Source organism: Danio rerio, chromosome 19 (assembly GCF_052040795.2).
Source record: "Danio rerio strain M-AB ecotype USA chromosome 19, GRCz13ab, whole genome shotgun sequence".
NCBI classification, from domain to species: domain Eukaryota; kingdom Metazoa; phylum Chordata; class Actinopteri; order Cypriniformes; family Danionidae; genus Danio; species Danio rerio.
In genome coordinates, this window is record NC_141039.2 from 28942501 (window position 1) to 28952248 (window position 9748).

Consider the following 9748-nt stretch of genomic DNA (forward strand, 5'->3'; position numbering starts at 1 on the left):
GTTTCATTGGATAACCCAATAACTTCCTGTTCCGTCCTTATCTTGTTTATATTCATCCGTCGGCTGTGATTGAACTGATAAAGGCCATGAACAAACTTGTTTAACAGCTGTTCTGTTTGATTTGTCTTTGTCTCCAGCTCTTCTGTGTATACTGGGACTTGTCCCCATGTCTGAGGTCTCTGACTGAATCCCTAGACAACATGAGTTTTTTCAGTGATCAAGTACAGGTTGGCTTGCTTTTTTTGTTCATTGATTTGTTCTTATGGTTATGCTTTGTGGCTCAGTACAAAACAATCAATACAGAAATGTTTTGTACTCTAAACCTAATAGTACATCAAACAACTGTAGAGTGTGTTTAAATACAAATGTTGCAGGGAAAATATCCAGAAATCTTGACATACTGCAATATTTCTTTGTCATTTAGTCTGATAGGAAACAGGGTGAACCGTCAAACTTTGTGGTTTTGTCATGTTGCTTTTGGTTTCAAGGAAATGCATGATGCAGAATTAAAGAACAGGATACTTTGATGAACACCAGGGGCCCTATCATACACCCAGCGCAATAAGGCGCAAGACCTGTTTGGTGCGATTTGTTGCTATTTTCAACGCAACTCTAATATTCCTGTTTTGCGCTACATTTAAAAAAAAAAATAGCAAATCCTTTTGCACCGCTTTGTGGACTCAGTCAAATAGACTGTGCAATTGACCAACTGAAATGTGGTCTAAAGTCCAGCGCAGAGCGTGTTAGTTGTGCACCTTAAACACTTACATATTGCTTAATACACACAGAATGCACAGCAATACACAAATATCATATATTATCATAATATATATATATATTACATATGATAAAAAATTAAAAGAATAAAATATTACAAAAATGAATAATTTCTATATAAATATAAAAAAACACTGCCTCCATGCCTTCTTCATCTCAGGGGGCTTTTCAGTTCATTCATGATAATTTGCATTTGTATAATATTATTATTAGTAGTAGTGTTATTTATTATATGCATACTTATATTTGCTTTAATAAAAACAAGCTAAGATTTGTCCACCTGTCGGGTTTTGGACCATATAGGTCATAGGTCCTGTGTTTAGATATCACTCAATTTTTTCACACAATCACACAATTCAAAATCATCATTTTGGGTTGGCACAGGCAAAAGTGAAGTGTCGCGGACGAAAGGAGGTGAGAGGCCCTAATAATATTTCTGGAGCCTCCAAAATGCGTGGGGCCTTAGAATCTTAAAGGGAATGGGAGATGAGATTCTGATTGGTTTAATCCACGTTATGCTCAAAACACAACCATAACTCATTAAGAGAATAAGCACAACCCTGTTAGACCATGCACCACGACGCAAACTGTATGTGTCAGTCCTTAAAATAGCAAAAGTAGATTTGGACATGCCCTCAATGCTTTTGCATCATGTGCTTTAGACTTTGCACCTAAATCGTTAAAATAGAGTCCCAGGCGTCTTCATTTTTTCATTACACTACATACCAAAAGTCAAGATGAAAGATAAGAACTGACAAGGGACTGAATAGGAAGTGTATATATAGATAGAGTTAATAAGGGAAGTGAACAGGAAACATGTGACCACAATCATTAACAAGCTACTTCGGAACTAACAAGGGTATATCACCAGAGATATATAGGAAACCTAAATATAAACATCCAAATTTTGCTACTCAAAACAGAACTTTTAGAGAACAGTTTAAATAAAAAAAAATTATAATTGTTATTTTTACATGAAAAATTGCGTTTTGGTGGCCTGAAAATGCACATTTTTGAACATGGCTTTTAAGTTGCTATTTTGTTATTGTTTTTTATGATATTTCTTTTTAACTGGATTGATTTTGACGACAATAAATCTTAATCTTTCGTTATTTTAGTATATTTAGTTGAGTTAAATGAAAAGGAGAATTATTTCATAGCTATATAGATATTATTTCAGTTAATGTTTATTTCACGTAACAAAAAATTGTTTTAGAAAAGTTTATAATTTTATTTAAACAATATATCAGGAAACATTTTTATTTTTCATTCAGTTAAACATTATGTACTCAGATAACTAACTTAAATAACATTAATTGACAATAAATGACAAAACAAAGAAATCACTTAAGCTTTAAGGGGGCTTGAAATGTGTTGAAAATGTCACTGCTCTTCTAAAAATGCTTTGCTGCTAGTGGTTTTGCAAGTCTCTGAGCTTTTAAAAAACAAGTTCAGTTCTGAAAAACTTTTAGGCGAAACTAATAATAATAACAATAATATTTCATTTTAAATCTCAACGATACTACAATGACACTGTGAGACAATAAAAAAACTGTAATTTTATCCTGCAGAACAAACTCAAGAAAAGAATGTCGCACCTAGTTTTAGTGACCGAGGTTACGACTCTGGATCCCGAGGCTGGATTACAGGACGAGGGGTTTCCAGAGGAGGAGCAACCCCTGCTGGTGGCGGGACGAGAGCGAAGCGAATCCATCAGTCAACGGGATGACTCCAAACTCACAAAAAACTTCAGCCTGATGCCCAACACCAGGCTTTCTAATCAGGTGACAACAAAAATATTCATATCAACAAAATACACATTTGTCAATTGCACCACAATTCTTACAAATGGTGATTTAAAGAGACTTCTACATGATGAATCATCACCAACTATTAATGTTGAATTAATCAAAGTTAGAACGTCTAACAGTTCTTTTTTTCTTCAGGTTATTGCTCAGCAGCTCCTGATGGCCTACAGTGCACTTTATGTTCGACTATTGGTATCAAACAAGCTAACTGTTCCATCCCATCGGCCTTCAGGTGCAGGGAAAAATCACTGTGGTCCCAGTGTTTGTCTGTGCGAGTATGTGGAGCTCAAGGCCCTGCAGTAGACAGAACATGACGATCTAATCTCACATTAAAAAAAGTATTAGTCATCCATTTCTGAGGATGATTGTTTTGCTCTCAATTATGGTATAGTCACAGACTGTTCTTGCTGCTCTTGACTGTTGTTTCCATCTGTGGACTGAAAAAATATATATATTTTTGTTGCCTGACTTGAGTGTTATTCTGATTTACAGTATACCCTCACTAGATGTGAAACTATGGCACTTGTTTTAGTTTTAACCAGCTAAACTGTCATTATTCTTAGTGGTACTAAATTATATATATATATATATATATATATATATATATATATATATATATATATATATATATATATATATATATATATATATATATATATATATATATATATATATATATATATATATACAGTTATACAGTTGAAACCACAAGTTTACATACACTGTATAAAAGGGCACATAACCATTTAAAAAAAAAAGTCAGATGTCAATGTGGCTAAACTAACTCAAGTTTACATTCAATAAGATTATTATGCCTCTGAAAAAGCTCAGATGATGGCGTCAAGGTTTTGGAAGTTTCTGATTGGCTAATTGATAACATTTGAGTTAATTGGAGGCACAGGATAGTATTTAACGAAAAAACTTAAACACACTGATTTTTTGTGACAACATGGGAAAATCAACAAGCCAGAATCAAAAAACAAAAAGACAGATTACAATTTGCTAAATTGCACAGGGAAAAAGTCAAATTTTTGGAGACATGTCCTGTGGTCTGATGGAACTAAGATTGAACTGTTTGGCCATAATGACCAGTGTTACATTTGGAGGACAAAGAGGAAAGCTTACAAGCCTAGGAACACCATCCCAACTGTGAAGTATGGGGGCGGCAGCATCATGTTGTGGGGCTGTTTTGCTGCAGGAGGGACTGGTCCACTTCACAGCATAGATGGCATCATAAACAAAAAACATTATGTAGAAATACTGAAGCAACATCTCAAGACATCAACCAGGAAATTAAAACTTGGCCACAAATGGGTCTTCCAAACAGACCAAATTAGTTAAAATGTGCTGTAAGGACAACAGAGTGAATGATTTGGAGTGGCCATCACAAAGCCCTGACTCAATCCTATAGAAAATTTGTGGGCAGAGTTTAAAAAAGCTTGGAATGGGCCAAAATTCGTTCAAACTATTGTGCGAAGCTTGTGGAAGGATACCCAAAACATTTGACCAAAGTTATACAGTTTAAAAGCAAAGCTAAAAAAATACCAAGGAAATGTATGTAAACCCTTGATTGTCTAGAAATTAATAAAAATAAATAAATGAATAAATAAATCCTCTCATTATTCTGGCATTTAGCAAATGTAAATCATTTAGGTCTTCCTAACAGACCAAAAATAGTAAACGTTTAGTATATTTACCATCAGAGGTTTAAAAATAAAAAAATATGTTATGTTAAGAGTGTATGTAAACTTTGGCTTTAAACTGTATATATATATATATATATTTTTTTTTAATATATATATATATATATATATATATATATATTTTTTTTTTTTTTTTTTTTAATAGTCAATTGTGGCTTTTATGGGATTTTGATTAACATCATCTCATCCTGGGGAAAGCAGCAAGTGAAAAAACAGACTTATAATCTTCATAGGATATTCAGCCATGAAGAAAAATTGTGGTCAAGGGATTTGACTGGTAATATTGTACAGCAGAGTCTTGCTCATAAACGTTATATTATTTGAAAGAGTGTAGAGAGCTTAAAATATTTTTTTCTGCCTTAAAAGTAAATGGAAAGACCACACCTTACTCTTTAAGAGATGGTAGCACTCTTACCATCTGTAACGCCACAGACACACTTGTTCAATCTGTCGGATGGTGGCTCTACAGTAATCAAAAACACAAAACCACTTTTAACTCTTAAAGCACTCCCTGCAGAACCTTATATACAATGGGAAATATTAGGTCCAGCCAAAAAAGTGTCAAATTTGATCTGCAATATTCATGCATTTACTTGTATGTAAACTGCTCCACTATTTTAAATTTACACCAAAATGGTGCATAAATTTTCTCTTTCTTATCATCTCATCAGGTTGTGTCCACTACAGGCGCAATATAGTTTAACATGACATATTTAAAGTATTTCCTGTAGTAAATGCACACACTGATCTGATGCAGCTGAAAAGAACAAAGGCAAAACAAATGCAGGCAATTAAAGTCACTATTTTTGGTGCGCAAATGCTTTTGGAGCTTTGTATGATTTCAGTTGTATGATTTCAGTTGAACCACTATAGTCACATGGAATGTTTTGGCAAGGTTGGTTCCTTGTTGCAAGCACTCTGTCCGAAGTGCCACTCAAAATCTATAAGGGTATCTTAGAACACATTTCAGAATCAGTTAATGAACACTGAGCACCTATTAGACAGAGCAATCAGATCAAAAGTTGCAGGGTCTATTGTGACCTTGTGACCATGAGACTTGTCGCTGAGAAATTCCTAAATGAAAACTCAAATTTTAACAAAATTAGGGGAGCATATCTTGATTCTATAAAGTCAACATCTTGATTCTGAATATAATACATTTTTTTCATAGGTTATGCTGTTAAAATGACATATTTCAATAACAACTGACTTGAAATGGCTAAAAATTGATCACATTCCTTCAGGAATTTGAACATTGTTATTTTTTTAAAACTAGAATGTTGTGGCATCATTGAAAAAAAGGATTTTGCTGTAAGAAATGACAAACTGCAACAGTCGAGTTACACATAACTCTGCGTTTTTAATACACTTCTTGTGTATTTCTGCTAAAATTTGCTCTTTCTCTTTTTAGGACAAGTTTCTGGTTCAAACAAGTATGGCTAAATCAATACAATATTGCCAGTGTATAGCTTAGCACTGACTACTTCAGTTGAGTTTCAGTTGAATCCAAGCTGGTGTGATTGAGACTGGGCTATTTTGCATATTCAAATGTACATATACTTCATTTGTAGAAATCACCTTATTTTTTTATATATACAGCTACTCTGCTAACATGAAAATGACTATCATAGTTCCTACAAAAGTTCGCCCTCAAGGCTCTGATTGGTCAGCTACCATAATGTGCTGTGATTTGCGGATCAGTTTCACCAGGAAGCATCACGTCTAATCATGCCTCTACTAGCATGCGATGGGCCTCTGCTGTGTCAATATTGTCAGTCAGTGTAGCCGATAGTCGTTTCAGTGTGAGCCCGAATTAGGCAGAAAATGAAGAAGACACAGCTGAACCTCACGCCTGCTCTTTAAAATAAATTCTGACAAGTGTCTTTTACATATATTTGGAATAAGCATGTGTAAGTAATATGGAATGTTCACATATCTTTAGCAAGTTTGTTAATCGAGACGTAGAACGCAGGGAAAGCTGCCATATAGAAAGACACTGCAGCGCTGCTGAAGATTGTGGGTGTTTACATCGCATCGGTTTGATGGATAAATATGAGTTGGTAGCTAAATTGTTTGCTGTGCTAAACAGCATTTCCCATTGTTTCCATCCTTGTTTACGTGAATAACAATGACACAAATCATAAAAATGAAGCTTCTTTACTTTTGGTCTTGTCAAGACAAGATCTGAAACATTAGGGATTAAGCTAAATTAACTTTGTATAACTTTTATTTTTATCCATGATCTTACTTTTTCTCAGATTTCACTCCTCAGAGCATCTGACATCATGTCACACATAGGACATGCGTTAGGGCTTCCCCTACCATAACACACCTGAAACATGGGTTGCCGTAAAACTCAATGGTAGGGAATTGTTTTCTCTCATTAACTGCAGGGAAAGAGTTAAACAAAATAATTTATCAATTATATCATAAGAAATAATGTTCTTTAATTCGGTCACATCCAGCGGTCGTCATCCGTGAACCAATCTCATCTCCACCTGTTTATTCCATTGCTTCCTTTGCTCCAACTTTCTTATGCAGTCTGAAGCACGTCAAAGGTACAAAACGCCCAATTTGCACCACAGGATGTCTATATCTCATTTTTGCTTTGACTTCACATGTTAATCACTCGTGCTTCATCTGCATCTGCTTACAGCACAAGCTGAAATCTCCCCCACCCCACCCTCCATTCCATGTAATGTAATGATTGTTAGGGCGCAGGTGAGACATCATTTCCACTTAAATACATCACGTGCAATGATTATATGGTTTGGAATTTGATGTTTTATGAGATTATTTACCCAATTATTTTGTGCTTAATTATGAATTTGGCAGGACTGCAAAAATTTGTGTCTTTTTATTGATTTTGCATTGGATTCAGCTATCGCGGAATCACAAAAAACTAAGGGCTGCTCCTTCTTTGAGAAGTTTTTAGCTGAATCCAGCACTGAACTGATTCTTGAGGATCTCCTTTGTCAAATGCTAGCTATATATATTTTATAAGTCTCTGGAATGTAATTAAAAGTAAATTGTAAGCACTTCTCTCCTTGTGTTGTGTCTTTTGGAAGCCCAAACATAGAAACAAAACAATCTCTGTGGAAATAGCAGCGTTTGGATGGCATTTTAGCTCTTTATACTATAACATCACAGCGCCTATGGCCACGCATCTTCGCTGCGTGGGTTGTATGCGCGTAGTGATTACGCATAACCTGAAGCGTTTATGATTTCACTGGCTCGAATGTATTTTTTTGTAGTCCCCAAATTCGTTTGATGAAGGCATTGCTAAGCTAACTTTGTAAAAGGCAATGTCTCCCTTTGCTTTGATTGTATTACATTCAGAGATGTTGTTTGTGTTCACACAGCGACATTACACATCAACTAAAGTTTAAAATATGATATCGTAATAGACCACCCCTTTAAATCATCAAAGATACATTTATAAAGTCTTTCAGGATTTTAATATGTATTCCATGATTCTGCTGCATTTTGCTTTTAGCGCAGAGACAGAGAAATTGCTTGTCTGTGTAAACTTGTCGTGTCTAGTTAGGGCAGTGTGTAGCGTGCAGGTCTTACGTAAGTCTCTGGTGAGGGGAGGACGGTGCAGCGAGAGCCATTGAGGCAGAGATAGCAAATGACAGTAAGGGTGTCAACATGAATCAAGCGGCGAGTCAGTGAATCTACAGCACACTGCTCAAAGCTTGGCACAAATAGCACATGGGTACTCGACTGAGCACTGTGAGGGACGTGTACAACAGATGTAGCGAACCAGCAGAGGTTGTTAATCAGCCTTGATGGAGCTGTGGAGGTGAGTACATGAGCACGGTATGGGCGACACAAACACACGCCGTGAGGCCGGCCGTAAGGGTCAGAGCTGAAGAGGCAAAACTGTGCGATGGAGGAAGGCAGGCCTGCAGTGTTAAATGATTACTGAAACCATGGCTCTCTTTGGGAGGCTAAACGACCATCTGTGATCCTACCAACACAGTCTGGCCCGCTTCCTTCTACTAACTCCATTCATCTCTCTTCCCTTCGGCTTCTTTTCCATTTTGGATGAAACGCTCAAAACCTGTCACAAACAGGTCATATTTCACCACAAATTCAAAACAAGAGATGTAAGAAATTTTGTTTTACAAAATAAAGAAGGCTACGGCTGCCATTTTAAGGTCATATGGCCAGCTGAATACAAATCATACCTGTGGAATATATGAAGCATATATAACTGAATTGTAACTGAAAACATTTACATGACAACTGAAACAACTGAAAACTTTTTCATGATGCATCTATAAAAGTAAGTGTCAGTATAAATCCATGAATGTCTCGATAAATCCCTTTTTTTTTAATTCCCAAAAATCCAGAATAAATCTCCTATTTTAGCTGGTGTTATTTAAGTATTACTTGTATAATATTGTATGGATTTAAATTTAAATGAGTTTTTATTTTTATGAAAGTTTTAGTTACTTTTAATTTATAAAAGTGAATTTATAAGAGTAATTTTAAAAAAATAAATAATAATAATAATAATAATAATAATAAATGAATGACTCAATGTATAAATATTATGAAAGAAAAACACTCTGAAAGACTCTGGTCTTATCAGTAAAAGGTGTGTTATTTTAAATCAAGCTAGTCGTATAATATTACATCGATTCAAACTTGAAAGAGATTTTATTTTTATGTTTTCAGTTTTTAATTTATAAAAGTAAATTTATAAGATTAAATTTAGTCTTTTGTGTTGGTTTTTGTACTTCAATTTATGACAATTTATTCCAGTTAGTTTTGAATTTGACATTTCTCATTTTTAGCCACTTTTTCATTTAATTTTATTTCACTTCAAGTCAAGAAAGTTTGTGAACAATGACAACACTGCTTTAAAAATTATTATAAAAAATGTATTTGTTTTAAATGGAGCTGTTGTTTGCTGTTTTAAATGGAGCCAGTCACCTCTTAGGGCTGCCATTTTAAGATCACATGACCAGAATACAAATCACACCTGTGGAATAAATGAACTATATATGAATGAACTGTTGCTGAAAACATTTACATGACAACTGAAACGACTGAAAACTTGTTAATGATTCATTCACACAACTAGGTGTCAATATAAATCCCAGATGTCTGCCCCATCAGCCAAATGGAGTTAGTCGCCTCATACGCCCCATTCACACAGGGCATCAGCATCAACCCTTCCCATTTACTTTAAATGGGTGGCAGCAGGTGTTGCTAAACTGCACTTTGGATCCATCGGCACCGTTTCAGTGGCGTTGCTTGCTGCAGAAGTTGAGACTTTCTCAACTTTTCAAGTGCCAACGGAAGAGTCAGCGAATAAGATCGCTGTATGCAAACACCCCAGCTCAGACAGTAGCCGATTTCTATGACGATCGCGTCAGGCCCAACTTTTGACACGCCCTCTGTCAAGCATTGATGCTGAAGCCCCATGTGAACAGGCATTAGGGCTGC

At 35.4% G+C, this 9748-nt stretch overlaps 1 protein-coding gene across 3 annotated transcripts in view; it reads left to right on the forward strand.

Moving 5' to 3' along the window:
- Positions 1-3053, forward strand: part of tmem268 (transmembrane protein 268) — a 16605-nt gene extending 13552 nt beyond the window's left edge. For 2 of the 3 annotated variants that reach the window (XM_087295823.1, XM_087295824.1), the window contains exons 9-11: positions 138-227; positions 2349-2561; positions 2724-3053. In XM_087295823.1, the coding sequence (XP_087151949.1) occupies positions 138-227; positions 2349-2561; positions 2724-2888 (468 nt within the window). In that variant the 3' untranslated portion in view covers positions 2889-3053. Of the gene's footprint in view, positions 228-2348; positions 2562-2723 lie in introns of all 3 variants that reach the window. The other variant, XR_015516829.1, reaches the window with a different exon arrangement.
- Positions 3054-9748: the final 6695 nt, after the last annotated feature.